This window comes from Hemitrygon akajei, chromosome 5, assembly GCF_048418815.1.
Source record: "Hemitrygon akajei chromosome 5, sHemAka1.3, whole genome shotgun sequence".
Taxonomy (NCBI): Eukaryota; Metazoa; Chordata; class Chondrichthyes; order Myliobatiformes; family Dasyatidae; genus Hemitrygon; species Hemitrygon akajei.
Window position 1 is genome coordinate 12,742,491 of NC_133128.1, and position 23,002 is coordinate 12,765,492.

The 23,002-nt window shown below is 42.9% G+C and overlaps 1 protein-coding gene across 2 annotated transcripts in view; it reads right to left on the bottom strand.

Annotated features, from left to right (window-relative positions):
* The window catches only part of LOC140727495 (neural cell adhesion molecule 2-like), a 1,581,686-nt gene that overhangs the window by 235,475 nt on the left and 1,323,209 nt on the right, over window positions 1–23,002 (bottom strand). For both annotated transcript variants that reach the window (XM_073044851.1, XM_073044852.1), the window contains exons 9-10: window positions 14,674–14,824; window positions 10,007–10,194 (exon numbers count right to left, since the gene is read on the bottom strand). In XM_073044851.1, coding sequence (XP_072900952.1) covers window positions 10,007–10,194; window positions 14,674–14,824 — 339 coding nt within the window. The remainder of the gene's footprint in view (window positions 1–10,006; window positions 10,195–14,673; window positions 14,825–23,002) is intronic.

Sequence of the window (23,002 nt, forward strand, 5' to 3'; positions counted from 1 at the left end):
TAGCTGTATAAATATGTATGGTTGAATGATAATAAATGTAAACTTAAACTTAAGGGTATTGAACTTCCAGGAAGCAAAGGAACATTTTGGATTGAGACCCTGTATCAGGCTTGGGAGTGCAGAGGGAAGAGAGACAGTGTAAAGAGGTGAATGAAAGAGCTGAGGCAGAAGTTGATAGGTGATATGTGGAACCAGGTTAAGTCAAAGTTCAGAGTAAATTTATTATTTAAGTACATATATGTCATCATATACCATCTTGAGAATCTTTTTCTTGAAGGCATTTACAGGAAAATAAAAAATAATACAACAGAACTTATGAAAAAATACACAATAAAGACTGACAACCAAATTAAAATAATATAAAAGGCAAATTAAAAATAATAAAAAATAAATAATTATTACTGAGAACATGAGTTGTAGAGTCTTTGAAAGTGAGTCTATATGTGGTGGAATCGTTGAGGTGAGTGAAGTTATCCAATCTGGTTCAGGAGCCTGATGGTTGAAGGGTAATAACTGTTCCTGAACCTGGTAGTGTGGGACCTAAGGCTCCTGTACCTCTAGCCCAATGGCAGCAGTGAGAGGAGAGCATGACCTGGGTGGTGGTGGTCTTTGATGATTAGTACTGTTTTCTTGTGGCAGCATTCCTTGTAGCTCTGCCCAGTGGTGGGAACGTTTTACCTGTGATGAACTGGGCAGTATCCACTACCTTTTGTACAGTTTGTTTGTTCCTGGGCATTGGCCATACCAGGCTGTGGGGCTGTGGAAATTGGCCATACCAGGTTGTGAGGCTGTGGGCATTGGCCATACCAGGCTGTGGGGCTGTGGAAATTGGCCATACCAGGTTGTGAGGCTGTGGGCATTGGCCATACCAGGTTGTGAGGCTGTGGGCATTGGCCATACCAGGCTGTGGGGCTGTGGAAATTGGCCATACCAGGTTGTGAGGCTGTGGGCATTGGCCATACCAGGTTGTGAGGCTGTGGAAATTGGCCATACCAGGTTGTGAGGCTGTGGGCATTGGCCATACCAGGCTGTGGGGCTGTGGAAATTGGCCATACCAGGTTGTGAGGCTGTGGGCATTGACCATACTAGGCTGTGGGGCTGTGGAAATTGGCCATACCAGGTTGTGAGGCTGTGGGCATTGGCCATACCAGGAGGGATGATGGGCAACTGATGGGGAAGGACAAGTTATCATTCACCTTTTTAATTATCAGAGAAACAGTCAGTGATTTTACTGCTTCACCAAATTCCAGTCAACACCTCCCTTTGCAACTGGATTCCTGACTTCCTGACCAATAGTAAGTAGAATGAGTAACTTCTGCATGGAGTTTGTCCAACACGCTTGAGATCAAAACGTCAGAGATTTCCCTGATTTTTGAGTGTAGAGTGAATATAACTCTCTACATTGAAATAATACAGTTTTACCATCTATTGCATATAGTATTTCTCCCTCTTTCTAGCTGTAAGTGACTGACCCAATGGAGAACAGAACTCGGTAATGGGAATCCAGCTGTAGAAAGGATCTCATTAAGATAGATGGGGGTAGAAGATTTCACAAGGATGTTACAGGGACTGAAGAGCTTGAAAGGGTACAGGGTGTAATGAAAGAGGCTGAAGGGTGGCTTTATTTAATTATTTATTTCGAGATACAGCATGGAACTGTCCCTTCTGGCCTTTTGAGCTGTGCTGCCTAACGACCCCTTAGAACCCTTGATTTAATCCTAACCTAATTTTGGGACAATTTACAATGATGAATTAACCTACTAACTGTTATGCCTTTGGACTGTGAGAGGAAACAGGAACACCTGGAGGAAATCCATACATTCCACGGGGAGAATGTACGAACTCCATACAGATGATACCAGGAATGAACACTGAACTCTGAGACCTTGAACTGTAATAGCATCCTGCTAACTGCTACGTTACTGTGGCACCCAAAAGCAAGAAGTGTGGACTTGAGACCAGAACACAAACCAGTCCTTGTAGAAGGAGAGAGTGAACAATTTCAAATTTCTGGGTGTCAATATGTTTGAGGATCTAAACTGGTGCAAAATATTGATGCAGCTATAAAGAAGGCAAGACAGTGCATATATTTCATCCGAAGTTTGAGGAGATTTGGTTTATCACCTAAAACACTCAAACTTCTACATGGAGCGCATTCTTACTGGCTGCATCACCACCTGGAATGGAGAGGGGTGGGTGGCCTCTGGACAGGATCGTAGTAGATTGCAGAGAGTGGTAAAATTACTCATCTCCATCATGGGTACTAGCCTTCATAGTATCTAAGACATTTTCAAGGAGTGGTGCCTCAGAAAGGTGATGTCCATCATTAAGGACCCCCACCACCCAGAACATGCCCTCTTCTCCATCAGGTAGGAGGTACAGAAGCCAGAAGGCACACACTCAGTGATTCAAGTACAGCTTCTTCCCCTCAGCCATCCAATTTCTAAATGGACACTGAACCCATGAACACTACCTTATTACTTTTAAAAAAATCTCTTTTGTTGCTCTACTTTTTACCAATTAAATATATATATTTCATGTATACATATATTAATGTAATTCAGTTTTTAAAAAATATTATCATGTATTACATTGTACTGCTACCACAAAGTTAACAACTTTCATGACATAGGTTGGTAATATTAAAACTGATTCTGTTTTAGAACAGACTGTTCCTCACACTAAATCCCTTTGAAATAAGCTTGAAGTCTATGTTAACAGAAAGGAGCACCTGTTTTGGGGGATTATAGAATCACGAGGGGAGTAGACAAGGTGAATGGTCATGGACTTTTTCCAAGCATAGCTGAGACTAAAACTAGAGGGCATAGCTTTAAGGTGAGAGGGGAAAAATTTAAAGAGGATCTTAGGGGCAACTCCTTCACAAAGTGGTGGGTGTATGGAACAATATTTAAAATAAATTTGGGTAAGTGCATGGACAGAAATCTTCTAGAGGGTTATAGACCAAGCGCAGACAAGTGGAACCAGCTCAGGTAGATGCCTTGGTCAGCATGGATGAGTTGGGCTGAAAGGCCTTTGTCCACGTGGTATAACCTAATGACTCTTTGTTGAGACCATGATGCTTATCATTCAAACACAGTCAGGAGTCAGTAGCCTTTCGGTATCTGCTGTGTCAAGCTCTCTTGATGAATTTTAAACGTCCAAAGGGATTATACAAAACCTAGTGAGTACAGACCTAGTCGAATTGACCAAATTCCCTTAATCCCTTATCAACATCACAAAAATTGACCTGGTGAACTCGTTGCAAAACCGATTCAAATAATTCCTTCCATACTTTACACTTAGAAACTGTAACATGAGTTAGTTTTATTTTTAATGCATTAAACATTGTGTTTTGAAATGTACCAGTTCTCAAAGCAAAATTGTTTAAGACCATAAAACATAGGAGCAGAATTAGGCTTTTTGAACTATTTTCTAAACAGGGAGAAAATCCAGGAATCTGAGATGCAGAGGGTCTTGGGAGTCCTTGTGCAGAACACCCTGAAGGTTAACTTGCAGGTTGAGTTGGTAGTGAGGAAGGCAAATGCCATGTTAGCATTCATTTCAAGAGGTCTAGAATACAAGAGCAAGGATGTGATGCTGACGCTTTATAAGGCACTGGTGAGGCCTCACCTTGAGTATTGTGAAGAGTTTTGGGCCCCTTATCTTAGAAAAGATGTGCTGGCATTGGAGAGGGTTCAGAGGAGGTTCACAAGGATGATTCCAGGAATGCAAGTATTATCATACAAGGAACATTTGATGGCTCTGGGTCTGTACTCGCTGGATGGGGGAGGGGGGATCTCATTGAAACCTATCGGATGTTGAAAGGCCTAGAAAGAGTAGATATGGTAAGGATGTTTCCCATGGTGAGATAGTCTAGGACAAGAAGGCACAACCTCAGGATAGAGGGGTGCCCTTTCAAAAAGAGATGTGGAGAAATGTGGTGAATTTGTGGAATTTGTTGCCACATACAGCTGTGGAGGCCAGGTCGTTGGGTATATTTAAGGCAGAGATTGATAGGTTCTTGATTGGACATGGCGTCAAAGGCTATGGGGAGAAGGCCAGGAACTGGGGTTGAGGAGGAGATAGAAAAAAGGTTCAGCCATGATTGAATGGCAGAGCAGACTCGATGGGCCAGATGACCTAATTCTGCTCTTATGTATTACGATCTTATGGTCTTTTCGTCCCATCAAGTCTGCTCCACCACTCAATCATGGCTGATTTTTATTCAACTTCATTTTCCCCGTAACATTTGACCCTCTTACTAATCAAGAATCTATCAACCTCCACTTTAAATATACACAATGACTTGACAATGAAGTGAATTCCACAGATTCACCACCCTCTGGCTCAGAAAAAACATCGACAAACTTATATAGATGTGTAGCGGAAAGTGTATTGACTGGCTGTATCATGGCCTGGTATGGAAACATCAATGCCTTTGAAAGAAAAATCCTATAAAAGGTAGTGGATTTGGCCCAGTACATCATGAGTAAAGCCCTCCCATCCATTGAGCACATCTACATGAACTGCTGTCATAGGAAAGCAGCATCCATCTTCAGAGATCCCCTCCACTCAAGTCAGGTTCTCCTCTCGCTGCTGCCATTGGGTAGAAGCTATAAGAGCATCAGGACTCACACCACCAGGTTCAAAAACAGTTCCTACCCCTCACCCATCTTGTATAAAAGGGGATAACTACAGTCACTTGCCCCATTATTGAAATGTTCCGAAAGTCATTGATTTTACTTATAGGACTCTTTATCTCATTATCTCATGTTCTTGTTATTTATATTTGGATTTGCACAGTTTGTTATCTTCTGCACTCTGGTTGATCTTTCATTGATCCTGTTATAGTTACTATTCTATAGATTTGCTGAGTATACCTGCAGGAAAATTAATCTCAGTGTTGTAAATGGTGATGTATATGCACTTCGATAATAAAATTAAGTTGTACTTATAAAGGGACTTCTTTGTATTCTGAGGCTGTGCCCACCGGTCCTAGACTCCCCCTCTATAGGGAACATTTGCATCATGGTAAGGATTAGAGTAAAGAGTGATTAGAGTAACGAGAGGTTAGAGTGAAATATTGTTGGGTAATGGAGAGCTGGAGGTGCAACAAGTTAGATCCACCTGGGCATCACAGTTGTACAGTTACCAGAGCTGTTACCCCACAGGTTCCATCCCGACCACTGGTACTGTCTGTGTGGAGTTTGCAGGTTTTCTTGTGGGTTCGTGCTGGGTCCTCTGTGGTTTCCTCCCATATCCCAATAGGCGTGAATCTAAGTTGAGGCACGTAATTTCAAAGGAGATATGGGGAGGAACCTTTTTTTACACAGATAGTGGGGGGTGTTTGGAATGCACTGCCTGGGGTGATGGTAGATGCAGAAAAAACAGGGGCTTTTAAGAGGCATTTAGATAGGTAGATGAACATGAGGAAAATGGAAGGAAATGGAAATTGTGGAGGTGGAAGAGATTAGTTTAGTTAGTCTACTGGTTACTAATTTAATTAGTTTGAATTGAAGGGCCTGTTTTAGTGCTGTACTGTTCCATGTTTTATCCCCAAAAAATGTGAGTCAGTGGGTTAATTCTTCTTCTTCTCCAGCCCATCACCCCAACTGAGGCATAGGTCACAGAAGCAGCTCGCCAGAGACCTCTATCCCCGGCCAGTCTTTCACATTGTCCCCAGGTGCAGCCCATCTCTGAAGATATTTCCTCTCCCAGAGATGAGGTTTTTGGAGCCTCTGTTGGCATTTCTGTTGCTCTGGGTTTTTACAGGATGGGGTTGCTAGCCCCCGTGCCCAACCCTCCTCCTTTTGCAGCTGGGCTTGGAACCATCCATGGTGAAGTTAAGGTGGGTTAATTGGCCACTGTAATTGGTTTACTTAGATATACAGCACAGTAACAGACCCTTCTGGCTCAACGAGCCCATGCCACCCAATTACACTCATGTGACCAATAGCCCGCACATCTTTGGAAGCTGGGAGGAAACCAGAGCGCCTGGAGGAAAGCCATGCAGTCAAGGGGAAAATATACAAATTCCTTACAGACTGCAGTGGAATTGAACCCGGGTTGCTGGTATTGCAATGGTGTTACACTAATGGCTACACTGCTGCGCCACCCATCATTACCCTCAGTGTGTGGTAGAATCAAGGGGTAGTTGATGGGATTGAGGGGAGAATAAAATGAGTTTTTGTAGGATTGGTGAAAAAATTGGTGTTTGATGGTCAGTACAGCTAGTAAACTGAAGGGCCTGTTTCTGCACTGTATGTTGCTATAGCAACGAGAAAGTTCACTCAAATGGCTATCAGTGGCTTAATGGGCCAAATGGTCCCTTCCACACGGCATCATTCCACATTTCCTTGAGAACCTACTTAATCTGGCCTGCTGAAAATTGACTAGAAGTAAAAGTTCAGGATTTACTTTGCAAGCAAGTCTGGCAAAAGTGGAGCTTGTTCCATTTACAGGTACAGACAGGCTAGTGCCTAGCTTCACTTCATGAACATACAATCAATCTGTGTATAGAAGCTACAGTATCTTAAATACTCCTATTTAATTTGGTTTTTTAAAGATTATTATTGTGTTTTTTTGTGTGCTGCATCAGATCTGGAGTAACAATTATTTTGTTCTCCTTTCCACTGGAAATGACATTAAACAATCTTGATTGAATCTTGAATTAAAAAAAAATGATGAGGTGCTCTTCCTCACTGGATTTAATTGGATGAGTAACAGCTGGAAATTAGGATGGCATTTAGATCTAATGACCCTAAAATAATGAGATTAACAGAGTCTCCGTTCATAATTAAAGTGGCGTCAGAGCTAATTTCCCCACTGTAACTTGATTGAATCAGTCTGTGTGGGAAGCTGATACAACCTGGCATCATCTTTGTCCTACAAACAAGAGAGCAAACTCAAAGCTACTGAGGCATAACTGTGCTGTCTGTAAATCACTTTTAGAGTCAAGGCAGCTGTATGGTGCACTACATAATAAAAATATTACTACAGTTACGACAAGTAATATAAAAAAGTAGCGCAAAGAAAGAGGGAAAAAAAACTGATGTCCTTGGATTCATGGTCCATTCAGAAATGTGATGGCGGAGGGGAAGAAGCTGTTCCTAATATGTTGACTATGTGTCTTCGCACACCTGTAGCTCCTTCCTGATGGTAGCAATGAGCAGAGGGCATGTCCTGGATGGTGAGGGTCTTTAATGATGGATGCTGCCTTCTTGAGGCATCACCTTCTGAAGATGTCCTTGATAGTAGGGAAGCCAGTGCCCATGATCAAGCTGGCTGAATTTGCAACCGCCTACAGCTTTTTCAATCCCATGCATTGGTGGTGATACAAATGGTCAGAATACTCTCCCTACCTTTCTATGCCTTCCCCAACTAAGTACTTGTCCAAATATCCTTTGTATGTTGTAACTATACCTGTCTCAATCACCCCCTCTGGAACCTCATTCCATTTACCGTCTGTGTGAAAAATAACTTCAATCTCATTTAAATGTGCTTTAGTCTTAGAATGCCTTGCCAGGGAAATAAAACTAAGCCTCTCATAATTTTATAAACCTCTATAAGGCGATCCTTCCATCCTTCTTTCCAGTCAGAATAAGCCCAGTCTTTCCAGTCTCTGCATAAACCACTGACACGGTAGCATGGCACTTTACAGTGCTGGTGAACTGGGTTCAATTCCCGCTGATGTCTGTAAGGAGTTTGAACGCTCTCCCTGTGATGGTGTGGGTTTCCTTTGGGTGCTCCAGTCATCGTCCACATCCCAAAGATGCACTCAGTAAGTTGTGGGCATGCTATGTTGGTGACGCTTGCCGGCTGCCCCCAGTTCATCCTTGGGCTGAGTTGGTCATTGATGCAAATATCGATTTCACTCTATGCTTTGATGTTTCAATGTACAACTGACAAATAAAGATAATCTTTTGCTCCATAATTCCAGGTGATATCCCGGTGAATCTCTTCTGCACACTTTGTGTTGCCACCACACTGTCCAAGTACTGTGGCAACCAGAACTGTGCAGAATACCCTAAGTGTGGTCTAACTAATGACATAACATCTCGACTCATACACTGAATGAAGACCTTTTCCGTAGCAATCATACCCAGGGTCCTTTTCATCTGCAACCTCCACTATTAAGAAGGACAAGGGGGAGCAGGTGAAGAGGAGAATTACAGTACTACTGGCCAGATCCTCTCCAAGTCACACATCTGCAAATACATTGCCTTTCACTCATCATCAGATCTTGGAATTCCCTCCCCAATAATACCATGGCTGGGCCTTCACCAGAAGTTCTTCAGCAGTACAATAAAGTAATGAATTACTACCTTCTCAAGGGAAATTAGAGACAGGCAATAAATGCTGGCCTTGATAGCAATACCTAGATCCCAAACATGATTTAAGAAATCTATTGGTTTGCTTTCCTTGTGAAGCTTAAGAGATTTAATAGAGTTGTCCACAATGACAAGAAATTTTAATGGTGTAGATTAGAAGAAACAGTTCCACTTGCAAGTGGATCAATACCCAGAAGACACAAATGTACATATAATAATTTAGATTGGAACCTTTAGGCTTATAGTTTTGGTTCAGTCAGGATTGTTTCTTTGATTTTAAATAGTACTTGGCAAGACTGATTATTTTTGATTATTATAAAAAATAGCACTCAGCTGATGAATGTATTATATATTGACAACCAACCTCCGTTAAACTTGACAAAATTAGAATGAATGATAATAATAATCACTGGTATTCAGTAATTACTTCTCTGGAAATGTTTCACTTTCTTTGACGTAACATCAACAGAAGAGGGGTTGTACTTGCACTCCCGATTATAGCAACAGTGCTGAGACTGAGAGAGTTGAGGATTTTAAATTTCTAGTAGTGAACATTACCAACAGCCCGTCCTTTTCCAATCACGTAGACACCACAGCCAAGAAAGCTAACCAGTCCTTCTGTTTCCTCAGTAGCTAAAGAAATTTGCCACGTTTCACTTGACCCTGACCTCACTTGTCCAGTCAGGCAGCATCTCTGGAGGGAAATAAGTGGTTGATTTTTCATTAGTTTTGATGAAGGGTCTTGGCCTCAAACGTCGACTGTTTATTAATTTAATGCTACAGTGTGAAGTAGGCCCTACCAGCCCTTTGAGCTGTGCTGCCTCAGCAACCCCCGACAAACCTGATCATGGGACAATTCATAATGACCAATTAACTACCCGTTAGGTCTTTGGACTGTGGGAGGAAACCAAAGCACCTGGGGAAAATCCATACACTCTATAGGGAGGATGAACAGACTCCTTACAGTGCCAGAATTGAACTCTGAACTCTGGAATGCACTGAGCTGACATACTGTCGCACTAACTGTTATGCTACAGTGGTGCCCAATTCAGTCCATTAAACTCCACATGAGCAATCCCACACTGGGACTGTTTCTGCCTCTGTAGATGCTGCCCGACCTATCGTGTGTCTTCTGAAACAGTTTTTATATAGATATTTTATTTCTCCTTTCCCATCCCGGGTTTCCCCACCTAATAAACGATTCCTTTCCAGATTCCAGTGGTAGTTTCTCCCCCAACAGATGCTGCTTGACCACCTGCGCTGCCTCAGTTTTGGGGTGATTTATTCCCCTCCATAGATGCTGCCTGATTTGACAAGGAGAACATTTGTATTGCCAGTGTGACTTTAGCCCAATAGATATTCTATTGCAATGGTCATACAAACTTTGACACAAAATTCTGCAGAGGTGGTGTCTCAGGATGGAACTGAGAATATGGATGGGAGGGTTAAGGAGGGCTATGACCCAGATGGAGGTCGATGGGACTAAGCAGATTAATAGTTTGGCATAGACTAGATGGGCTGAAGAAGTTGACTCTGTGATGTATGCTCTATGATGCTATGCCATGGGAATTTATAAGAATTTGAGTCGTTTGGCTAAACTCAGCACTGCTATTAGAGCAAGGTCGGAGTTCACCCATTTATCACACAACGCACCATAAGGAAAACCTCTTACCCACCTCCAGAAGTATCTTGGTCCCCTTCTTGTAAATGCTGACAGCAGATGTGTTCAAATCTGAGAGCTCAACCCCCTCCTTCTTCCAGCGGATGGATGGCTGGGGGTTGGCTGCAACGTCACAGCTGATGTTGACGGAGTTTCCCTCCCAGGAGTAGTAGGTCACCTGGGTTGAGAGAAACTTTGGAGCATCTGAGGGGGAAAAAAAGGAAGAAGTTGACCATGGAAACTCGTGGACACAGAACTGCCCTGGTTTGCAATTAACCAGGTTATGACGGAAAAGAATAAACTTAGCACACAGTCGAGGCTTCTGGATTTCAGTGATGTTTCCCTCACTCATTTCTTATTGAGAAACTGTGCACTGTGGATAAAAACCAGAAGATCATAGGACATGGGAGCAGAATTAGGCCATTCAGCCCACTGAGCCTGCTGTGCCATTTCATCATGGCTGATTTATTATTCCTCTCATTCCCATTCTCTTGCCTTCTCTCTGTAACCTTTGATATTTTTATGAATTAACAATCTATCAGCCTCCACTTTAAATGTACTCAATTACTTGACCTCCACAGCTGTCGTGACAATGAATTCCACAGATTCACCACCCTCTGGCAAAAGAAATTCCTCCTCGTTTCTGTTCTAAATGGACATCCTTCAATTTGGAGGCTTGCTCTCAGGTCCTAGACTTTATAGTGAGATCCCTGCTAAAATAGAGGCAGTGACAGCATAGATTTAGGAACGGTTTCTTCTGCTGTGCCATCAGAAATCCAAATAGTCTACGAGCCCATGAACACTACCTCAATATCTTGCTCTTTTCTTGCACAATTTATTTACCTTTAATATATTCTTATTGCAACTTATTAGTATTTTTTACGTCTTACATGTTACTGCTGCCACAAAACACCTAACTTCATGATATAAACACAAGAAATTCTGCAGATGCTGGAAATCCAAAGCAACTGCTGGAGGAACTCAGCACATCAGGGAGCGTCTGTGGAAATGGATAAACAGTTGACATTTTGGGCTGAGACCCTTTTTCAGGACAGGAAAGGAAGGGGGAAGATGTTAGAATATGAAGGTTGGTGGGGGACTAACTAGAAGGCGATAAGTGAAGGTAAGTGGGAATGGTAAAGGGCTGGAGAAGAAGATGTGGACTATGGGAGAAAGAAAAGAAGGAAAGGCACCGGTGGGAGTGATAGGTAGGTGAGGAGAAGAGGTAAAGGCCCAGTGTAGAGAATAGAAGAAGAGGGGAGGGGGAGAGGAAAAGAGCAACGAGAAAAAAAATCACCAGAGGGAGAAATTGATATTCATGGAATCAGGTTGGAGGAATAGGAGGTGTTGCTTCTCCACCCTGAGAGAGCCGTCATCATGTCAGAAGAGGAGACCATGGACCAAAATATCATAATGGGAATGGGAATAGGAATTAAAATGGTTGGCCACCAGAAAATTCAGCTTTTGGCGGAGAGAATGGAGTACAAAACAGTCTTCCAATTACGTTGTGTCTCACCAATGTAGAAGAAGCCACACTGGGAGCAACAGATACAATAGGTGATACCAACAGATTCACAGGTGAAGTGTTGCCTCATCTGGAAGGACCCATTTGGTGCCCTGAATACAGGTGAGGGAGGAGGTGAATGGGCAGATGTTGCTTTACTCTTGCTTGTGGGGATTTGCATCAGGAGGGAGCCATGTCAGTTCTTTCTACATGGAAATACTCAGTATTCCTGCTTCTGACATTCAAGAAAATTGCAAGAGAAGAAAAAATTTCAAAGTTCAAGGCAAATTTGTAATGAAAGTATGCACATGTCACTATATACACTGTACTACCCTGCGATTCACATACTTACAGGAATTCACAGTAGAACAGAGAAATACAATAGAATCAATAAAAGCTATATAGAAAACAGTTGATGTGCATAAGAAGACAAATTGTGAAAAAAACAAAACAAACCAATAACAATAAATAAATAAACATGATCTCAGAGTCCTTGAAAGGGAGTCCATTACATAATGGAATCAGTTCAGAGTTGAGGTGAGTGAAGTTATCCACTCTGGTCCAGGAACCTGATGATTGAATTGTTCCTGAAATTGGTAGCAACTTAGATTCACTCCAATTTGCATACTAGCGCAACAGGTCCACTGCAGATGCCATCTCATTGGCTCTTCACTCAACCCTGGAACATCCGGACAGCAAAGATGCATACATCAGGATGCTCTTTATCGACTACAGTTCAGCACTAAATGCTATCACCCCCTCAAAAGTTTCAAGACCTTGGTCTCAATACCTTGTGTAATTGGATCCTCGATTTCCTCTGCAGACTCCAGTCTGTTTCGGATTGGCAAGAAAGCCCAGCAACTTTCTCTGCTTTCTGTGAAGGCTGAGAAAAGTCCATCTCCCACCCCCCATCCTCATCACCTTCTACAGTGAATGTATCGAGAGCATTCTGAGCAGTTGCATCACTGCCTGGTTCAGGAATTGCACTGTCTCGGATCACAAGACCCTGCAGTGGATAGTGAGGTCAGATGAGAAGATCACTGGGGTCTCTCTTCCCGCTATTGCAGACATTTACACCACACGCTGCACCCGCAAAGCTAACAGTACTGTGAAGGACCCCACGCACCCCTCCCACAAACTCTTCTCCCTCCTGCCATCTGGCAAAAGGTACCGAAACATTCGGGCTCTCAGATCCAGACTGTGCAACAGTTTCTTCCCCCAAGCCATCAGACTCCTCGATACCCAGAGTCTAGACCGACATCTACATCATTTATATTGAAATTTGTCCTCTACTGTGCCTATTGTCTTGTTTATTAATAATTGTACTGCCCTGCACTGTTTTGTGCACTTTATGTAGTCCTGCGCAGGTCTGTAGTCTATTGCAGTTTTTATGTTGTTTTACGTAGTCTAGTGTAGCCTTGTGCTGTCTCACATAGTCTAGTGTAGTTTTGTGTTGTTTCATGTTGCATCAGGGTCCTGGAGGAACGTTGTCCCATTTTTACTGTGTACTGTACCAGCAGTTTATGGTCGAAATGACAATCAAAAGTGACTTGACTTGACTTGACTTGAACTACATCTCCTCCACGGTCTCCATCAGCACAGGTGCACCACAAGGCATGTGTTTAGTCCCCTGTTCTACTTGCTTTATTCTTATGATTGTGTAGCTAAGCACAGCTCCAATGTTAATTACGAGTTTTCCGATAACATTACTGTCGCATGTCAAATCAAAGGTGGCAGTGAAGCAACATATAAGAAGGAGACTGAAAATTTGGCGGAGTGGTGCCACAACAACAACTCCTTACTCAACGTCAGCATGACCAAGGGCCTGATTATTGACTTCAGGAGGAGGAAACCAGAGGTCCAGGAGTCAATCTTCATCGGTGTATCAGAGGTGGAGAGAGTCAGCAACTTAAATTTCTCGGCGTTATCATTTTGGAGGACCTGTCTTGGGCCTAGCACGAGTCATATCAACATGGAGAGTTGTCACAGAAAAGCAGGATTCATCATTAGGGATTCCCACCACCCAAGCCAGGACTCTCTAAGTCCTGACGAAGGGTCTCGGCCCGAAACGTTGACAGTGCTACTCCTTATAGATGCTGCCTGGCCTGCTGTGTTCCACCAGCATTTTGTGTGTGTTGTTTGAATTTCTAGCAGCTGCAGATTTCCTCATGTTTGCTCTCTTTTCATTGATGCCTTTAGCAAGACGGTACAGGAGCTTCAGGAATATTTATTACCTCACAACCATCAGGTTCTTGAACCAAAGGTGATAACTTAACTCAACTTCACTTGCCCCATCATTGATATGTTACCAGAGATGAGAGGATCTCACTGAACACCGGAAGAGAAGAGTTAAACTTATTCAGGGCAGGCATCCCTCAAGATTTTGCAGTGGGCAGCAAACCCTTCCACTCCACCCCCTCACCTGACTCTCACTTATCATCAGCCAGCTTGTGCACTTCCACCTCCCCCACCTTAATATTCTGGCTTCTGCTCCCTTCTTTTCCAGTCCTTACGAAGGGTCTCAGCTCAAAATGTTGACTGTTTATTCCATTCCATAGATGCTGCCTGAGTTGCTGAGTTCCTCCAGCACTTTATGCATGTTGCTCAGGATTTCTGGGGTCAGCAGGATGTGATGAGGAAGGATCTCACCCGCATCTTCTGCAATTGTGAGCTTGAATGGGCAGTGATAAGATGAAATGAGTAATCAGCATCATCATTATGTCCTGTGTCATATGACGTGGGTAATCATGGTCTCATGACCATGATTGCTCTTTGCAATTTTTTCTACGGAAGCGGCTTGTCATTGCCTTCTGCTGGGTAGCATGTTTACAATACAGGTGACCCCAGCCATTATCGACCCTCTTCAGAGACTGTCTGCAAAGCATTAGTTGTTGCATAACTAGAACTTGTGATAAGCACCAGCTGCTCACATGACCATCCACCACCTGCTCCCATGGCTTCACGTGACCCTGGTCTGGGGGGTGGGGGGTGGGGGGTGGCACTAAGCAGGTACTACACCTTGTTCAAAAGTGACCAGCAGTCTAGTGGAGGGAAGGAGTGCCTTACACCTCCTTTGGTAGATACGTATCTCCACCTCCCCCCCACCACAAATGAATAATAGAGGTGAATAACAGAGATGATTGAGGCTGTGCTTAACATTATTAAACGCTTGTACTTACACTGAATATCTAAATGCATGCTCTTCTGGTCTTGCCCAATTGGACTGACAGCTTCACAGTGATAAGCCCCCGAGTCACTCGGCTCAATGTTTCTGATGTGCAGTGAAGATTTCCCCTTCTGACTCCGAACCTCAACTCTCTCATTCCGGACCTGTTGTGAAAAAAAAACCGATTAAAACCATTAGTGTGGTGTGCGAATTCAAGGTTGAACAAATTCACCTGAGGTTTTACAGAACTTAATTTGGACCCTGAGAGAGTGAGATGAACGGGAACGCTGGGAGAGGGTCAGGGATATCACATCTCTGCTGCAAGTCCGCGGGGCAATTTAACAAAATTGAGCTTTACATTCAGTGGCAACTTCATTAGCAACATCCTGTACTTAATAAAGTGGCCACTGTATGTCCATGGTCTTCTGTGGCTGTAGCCCATGAGGTTTGATGTGTTGTACATTCAGAGATCCCCTTCGTCACACCATTGTTGTATCTTGTGGTTTATTTGAGTTACTGTCACCTTCCTGTCAACTTGAACCAGTCTGGCCGTTCTTCTCTGTCCTCCATGGTGTTTGTTTTTTGCACCGTTCTCTGTAAACTCTAGAAACAGTTGAGCATAGAAATCCCAGGAGATCAGCAGTTTTGAGGTACTCAGACCTCCCCATTGTAGCCTTAGACAACATTGTTCACCATCCACTAAACCACCATCTGACATAGAATGTACAAAGACACATCGATCCTCACATTTATTCTTACATTCTGATATTTGGTCTGAACAACAATTGAACCTCTTCAAAACACTCTAAGTGCTGGAGGAACTCAGCAGGCCAGGCAGCATCTGTGGAAAAGGGTAAACAGTTGATGTTTCGGGCTGAGACCCTTCATCTTGACTGCAAAGAGGTTGACTGTTTACTCTTTACCATAGATGCTGCTTGGCCTGCTGAGTTCCTCCAGCACTTTGTGTATGTTGCTTTGTACTTCCAGCATCTGCAGGCTTTCTCGTGTTTGTGTAACTGAATCTCCCGACCATGCCGACATGCATTGAGTTGCTACTGCATGACTGGCTGATTTGCATTAACAAGCAGGTGTGCAGGGGTACCTATTAAATGGCCACCAAATGTCAAACCTGAGAGAATGAGGTAAGCAAGAAAGCTGGGAGAAGGTTGAGGATCTCACATCTCTGCTGCTGATCAGTGGGGCCTTAGCATTTGTTACAATTTACCAGCAATTACTGTAAGTTGAACTTTTTTGCTTGAAAATTTTTTTTTAACTCTCCAAAGCAGCTGCCAACCTCCTTTTGCATACAGCTGCCCTTGCTCTCAGCTGTGTTCTCTCAAGATAATTGGCTTTCCCCCTGCTGTTACTTGAGACTAGCCAATACAGGATACATACTTGTTTCTATCTGGCCTTAAAGGACGGAGCATCTTATGGCTTTACCAGAGTGGAGGATAATTGCAGCAAGCAACGTGCGGGAGGCTTCTTGCAATTATCCACCTGTTCCTTTCAAAGTCTTCTGGAGTACTTCCAAATCTGTTGCAAAAACACATCAAATATTGGAACATGACTCCTCAAGCCTGCTTCACCATACAATATGACCACGATATGATTGAAAGAATACAAAGAAAATTTATAAGAATGATGCTAGGACTTGAGGACCTGCATTATAGGGAAAGGTTCAATACTTCTGAATCAGAATCAAGTTTAATATCGCTGGCATATGTCATAAGTTTGTTGTTTTGTATTTGTTAGATTAAATAAGTGGTGCTAAAAAGAAAACAAATACTGTCGTGAGCTAGTGTTCACGGGTTCAGTGTCCATTCAGAAATCTGCTGATCTGCTGCCCAGATGGGAAGATTCTGAATCTCCTGTTCCTGAATCTTTAAGTGTCTGCCTTCTGGCACCTGAACCTTCTTCCTGATGGTAGCTATGAGAAGAGGGCATGTCCTGGGTGATGGAGGTCCTTAATAGTGGTTGCTGACTTTTTGAGGCATTGCTCCTGGAAGATGTCCTTGATGCTGCGTAGCCTAATGCCCATGATGGAGCTGGCTGAGTTTTCAATGTTCCTCATGAATAAAGGCTAAGACTTCTTTCCCTGGAGCGTAGGAGAATGAGGGGAGATTTGACAGAGGTATACAAAACTATGAGGGGAATAGATAGTGTCACACCTGCGTAGTGCTTGTCTTATCTTGTGTGACTGGTCGCTGCACTCTATGATAAAATCAAATTACATAGTACTACACTTGGCGCCAGTGGGCCATCAGAAGGAGGCAATGAATAGAAAACACACACTTCTAGAGGTAAGTTTGTTCATTAAAAAATATCAATATATATGAAATATTTACATGAGCAAGAACAATTCAAAATTCCAACATTCTGTTTTAGGTTCCAAATCTCAGATATTGATGAAAACCACATAGCTTTTTAGTTAGAATCAGTGAGAGTCATTTGAATAACCTTTATCACTCAAAATTCTTAAACTAATTGGATCTAGTGTTATTTCCTATTTAAAGGTTTATAGACTAACATTTGCCCTTTTAGCTATCCCTAGTTAGTTAGGAAACTAATTGAGTACCTATTCTTAAGTATTATGGTTAACCTCAGTTTCAGTTTCAGGTCAGTATGTCTACAAATTCAAATTCAACAACCCCCCCCCAAAAAAAATATATATACAGCTTAACTCTTTCACGGCAAATCCTCCAACATCACAACTTTGAAACAAAGTAAATCTTATTCAGTAACTTACCAAGGTCTTTGCAAAAATAATCAGTTCTTCCAGAAAATCAAATTCAGATCCTTTGAATGAGAAATAAATGTATACATCTGGCCATATTAAATCCTCATGTCCTGAAACATTTTGTTCCCACGCTGGTTCTTCGATCTTGCCATCTTGTTTCTTGGTTCATTGGATGAAAAGGTGGGGGGGGGGGGGTCATCCACAGAAAGCCGATTCACAATACTTAGACACAAAAATCCCCGACCAAACCCCTTGGTATGATGTAACAGAACTAATTCCTAGTTTCGTGGCAGAGAGCATGAACACTACTCTCTGCCAACATTGTCTCGCAGTAGCTGATGCTCATTGTATTCGTAGCTTAGACCATAAGACTATAAGATATAGGAGAAGAATTAGGCCATTCAGCCCATCGAGCCTGCTCCGTCATTCCATCACGGCTGCTCCCAAATCCCACTCAACCCCATACACCTGCCTTCTCTGCATATCCTTTGATGTCCTGACCGATGGGGAAATAATCAATGTCCACCTTAAACATACCCACAGACTTGGCCTCCACCGCAGTCCGTGGCAGAACATTCTGCAGATTTACTACTCTCTGGCTAAAAAAAATTCCTCCTTACTTCTATTCTAAAGGGTCGCCCCTCAGTTTTGAGGCTGTGCTCTCTGTTTCTGGATACCCCACCACAGGAAACATCAGAGAATGTTGAATCTTTGTGGGTGGAGTTAAGAAACTGCAAAGGTTAAAAAAAAAGCATTAGGGGAATCATTTATAGGCTTCCAAATAGTAGCCAAGTTGTGGGGCTGAGATTGCAAAGGGAGCTGGAAAGGGCGTGTAATAAGGGTAATGTCAGAATTGTAATGGGGGACTTCAATATGCAAGGGAATTGGGAAAATCTGGTTGGTGTCAGATCACGAGAGAGGGAATGTGTTGAATGCCTACCAGATGGCTTTTTAGAGCAGCTTGTGCTTGAGCCTACTCAGGGAAAGGCTGTCTTAGATCGGGTGTTGTGTAATAATCCAGAATTTATTAGGGAACTTAACGTAAAGGAACTCTTAGGAGACAGTGATTACAATATGACTGAATCCATACTGCAATTTGAGAGGGAGAAGTAGAAGTCAGATGTCTCAGGATCACAATGGAATAAGGGGAATTACAGAGGCAAAGTGAGGAGCTTGCTGTGGTGAACTACATATACCTGTCTGGACTGCTCCTGTGGCTCCTCCCACAGACCCCTGTATAAAGGTGATTGAGGCCTGATGCCCGGCCTCATTCTCCAGGATGTAGTGTTGTTCATTCTTCCAGTCAATAAAAGCCGATACCTCGCTTCTTATGTCTCGGAGTGAGTTATTGATGGTGCATCACTTGCCCAGGTGAATGTGGGGTTGCAATCTCAACCCCACATCTTGGCTATAATTTGGAGGGGATACTGGCGGGGATGACGGCAGGGCAGAGGTGGCTGAAGTTTCTGGGGGTAGTTCAAAAGGCGCAGGATAGTTAAGTCCCACAGAGGAAGAAATTCTGAAATGGCAGGGGCAATTGCAGCTGACAAGGGAGATTAAGGACAGCATAAAAGCCAAGGAAAAGGGCATATAAGGCAACAAAAGTGAGTGGGAAGTTGGATGATTGGGAAGCTTTCCAAATCCAACAAAAGGCAGCTATAATAGCTGTAAGATGGGAAAAGATGTAATATGAGGTCAAAATAGCCAATAATATAAAGCAGGATACTAAAAGTTTTTCAGTTATATAAAGAGTAAAAGGGAGGTGAGAGTTGAGATTGGACCATTGGAAAATGATGCAGGTGAGCTAGTAATGGAGGGACAAAGAAACGGCAGATGAACTTAACAAGTACTTTGCATCAGTTTTCATAGTGGAAGACAGTAGCAGTGTGCCAGAGGTCTGTGAGTGTCAGGGAGCAGGAGTGAATGCCATTGCTATTACAAAGGAAAAAGTACCAGGGAAACTGAAAGGTCTTAAGGTGGATAAGCCATCTGTACCAGCTGGACAACATCCCAAAGTTCTGAGAGAGGTTGCTGAAGAGAAAGCAGATGCATTGGTTATGATCTTTCAAAAATCACTTGATTCTGGCATGGTTCCGGAGGATTGGAAAATTGTAACTGTCACTCCATTATTTAAGAAGGGAGGAAGGCAAAAGAATAGAAATTACAGGCAGTCCCTGGGTTACGTACGAGTTCCGTTCCTGAATCCTTCTTTAAGTCGGATTTGTACGTAAGTCGGAACAAGTACATCCGGTATTATTTAGCGTCAGTTCGTCAAATATTTGTCTTAGTATATAGTATATAAATTTTACTTTTCTATGCATATAAAACACTTAAAAGACGTATGTATTCCAATAATTAAACCACTGAGTTGCTTAGTAATAACTGTAGCTTTCATCAGGGCAGGGCGTTTCACATGCTCCATTATTGTCACTTTATCCGTTATCCTTTAAAATTGTTCTGATTGTTGACCTGCTATAGCCTAACGTTTTCCCAATGACTGATGGTGTTTCACTTCTTTCCAAATGCTTTATTATTTCCACTTTATTTTCGATCGCGATCGCTTCCCGTCAATGGAACAGAAACACTGCGGGCGACGGGTCCCGAGCTCCGCCGGGTCCTAAGGACCACTGCACTAAGACAGGCTAAATGGGACAAGTGGGGGTTGTGCTGGGTTTGGGCATTTGATCCTCCACAATATTCCATGTGGGAATTTAAACTGGAGGTGGCAGTGGTTTTTTTTACGAGGTAGAGTTGCGAGCTCAACATCAACCCAGCATGGATGGTACGAGAGTCTCTGGATCGACATCAACCCGGCATGGGAGCGGTCTGTCACTGGATCGTACTTGCTGATCTCACTGCGCCACTAGCTGACTGGAATGGGGGGAGTGGGGTCAGGGTGAATCTTACTAAGAAAAATTTAAGCCAAATACAAAGTTAAGCACTCAACACAGTGTCAATGGCAATGACTTAAAATGGCGGACGGCTTCGTGATCCGACTTAAAATGGCGGATGGCGTTCTCCTTCCTCGGTTCATAAGTACGAGTTGTCCGTAAGTCAGTGGTTCGTAACTTGGGGACTATCTATATAGGCCAATTAGCCTAACCTCAGTGGTTGGGAAAGTGTTGGAGTCTATAATTAATGATGAGGTTTTTAGGGTACTTAGAGACTAATGATAAAATAAGTCAAAGTCTGCATGGTTTCTGTAAAGGAAAATGTTGTCTGACAAACCTGTTAGAGTTCTTTGAGGAAGTAACAAGCAGGGTGGACAAATGAGAGGTAGTGGATGTCATTTACTTGGATTTTCAGAAGGCATTTGATAAAGTGCCACACATGAGGCTGTTTAACAAGATAAAACCCCACGGCATTATCGGAAAGATAAGGACATATATAGCAGAATGGCTGACAGGCAGACAGTGAATGGGAATAAAGGGGCCTTTTCAAGTTGGCTGCCAGTGACTAGAGGTGTTCCTCAGGGGTCAGTATTGGGATCACTACTTTTCACATTGTTTGCCAATGATTTAGATAATGGAATTGATGGCTTTGTGACAAAGTTTGCAGGTGATATGATGATTGGTGTAGGGACAGATAGTGTTAACAAAGCAATGCAATTGCAGCAGGAACTAGACAAATTGGAACAATGGGCAAAAAAAGTGGCAGATGGAATATAGTGTTGGGAAATGTATGATAATGCATTTTGGTAAAAGGAAGAGAAGTGAAGATTATTATCTAACTGGGGAGAAAATTCAAATATCAGAGGTGCAGAGGGTCTTTGGAGTCCTTGTGCAAGACTTTGGGACTGTTCTCACTGGAATTTAGAAGAATGCATGGGGATCTCATTGAAACCTACTGAATGTTGAAAGGACTAGATAGGGTCGATGTGGTGAGGATGTTTCCGATGGAGGAGGTGTCCAGTACTAAAGGGCACAGCCTCAAAATTGAGAGGTGACCCTTTAGAAAAGAGGTAAGGAGGAATTTTGTTTATCCAGCGAGTAGTGAATCTGTGGAATGCTCTGCCATAGACTGCGGTGGAATCCAAGACCGTGGGTGTATTTATAGCGAAAGTTGGTATTTTCCCGATTGGTCAGGGCATCAAAGGTTATGGCGAGAAGGCGGATGTATGCGGTTGACTGGGATCTGGGATCAGCCATGATGGAATGGCGGAGCAGACTCAATGGGAGCAATGGCCTAACTCTGCTCCTATGTCTTATGGTGTGAGAAAGTGCACCAAATATTGTAAGTGAGAGTGTGAAACAAGCTGCCAGCAGAAGAGGTGGATCCAGGTTCAATTGCAATATTTAAGAGTAGTTTGTAAAGGCACACGGATGGTTGTATCATCAGCAAATTTATAGATGGCACTTGAGCTATGCTTAGCCACATAGTTATGGGTGTAGAGAGAGTTGAGCAGTGGGCGTCAGTGTTGATCATCAGCGACGAGGAGCTGTTATTACCAGTCTATCCCCTAGCTATATATATGTGCCTAAGACATTTGCACAGTACTTTATTTGAGAGGTCCATTAAGGAATCAAATAATATTGGGTTAAGAGGTGTTGAACTTTCAATCTTTTTTATCTACTGCGCAATAGAAAGATATTGCTGATTTAACTGAGATGTGTGGAAATTTCTGCTTTGAAGAGGCAGTGAGCATTGGGGATTCTCTGCCCTGAGGAGGTGGTGGACGCCTGATTGCTTAAGGTTCACAGAGAGTTGTGAGTAGAATCCAATTCATTGTAAAAACCAGCCTCCCCTCCACTGACCCTTCCCACTGCCTTAGTAAAGAAGCCAACACGATCAATAACCCCTCCCATCCCTGTCATTCTCTCCTCTGCCCTTCCCCTCAAGCAGGAGATACAAAAGCTTGAAAGCACGTACCTCCAGGCACAAGGTCAGCTTCTATCCTGCTGTTATTAGTCTCAGAAAGTAGTTAAATTAAATAAGTAGTGCAACAATAGAAATAAACTACCTTGATCATAAAAATATGAAATCTCAAGTCACCCCTCATCCTCCTCCGTTCCAAAAACAAAACTCTTACCTATCCTCATAAGACATGTTCTCTAATCCTGACAGCACTGTGGTAAATCTCCTCTGCACCCTCTCTGAAGCTTTCACATCCTTCCCATAGTGAGGTGACCAGAAATGAGTACAATATTCTAAGTGTGGTCTAAGCATGGCTTTATACAACTGCAACATTACCTCGAACGGATAGCCAGTGACTTGTTCCCAGGGCACAAATGGCTAATACGAGGGGGCCTAATTTTAAGGAGGAAAGTATAGAGGGGTTGTCAGATAACTTTTTTACAGAGAGAACAGTGGGTGCATGGAATGCAATACCTCAGATGGGGGTAGAGGCAGATACATAACAAACATTTAACAGACTCACAATAGGCATGTGGATGATAGAAAAATGGAGGGCTATGTTGGTGGGAAGGGTTAGATTGATCTTCAAGTAGGTTAGGTTAAATGGCCAGCACAACATCATGGGCTGAAGGGACTGTACTATGCTGTAATGTTCTATGTTCTATGTTGATGTACCTATGCGAGGCATGATCTGTCAGAATGGCAGATAAGCAAAAGCATTACTTTGCCATTGAAGTCAATACTAATCAAA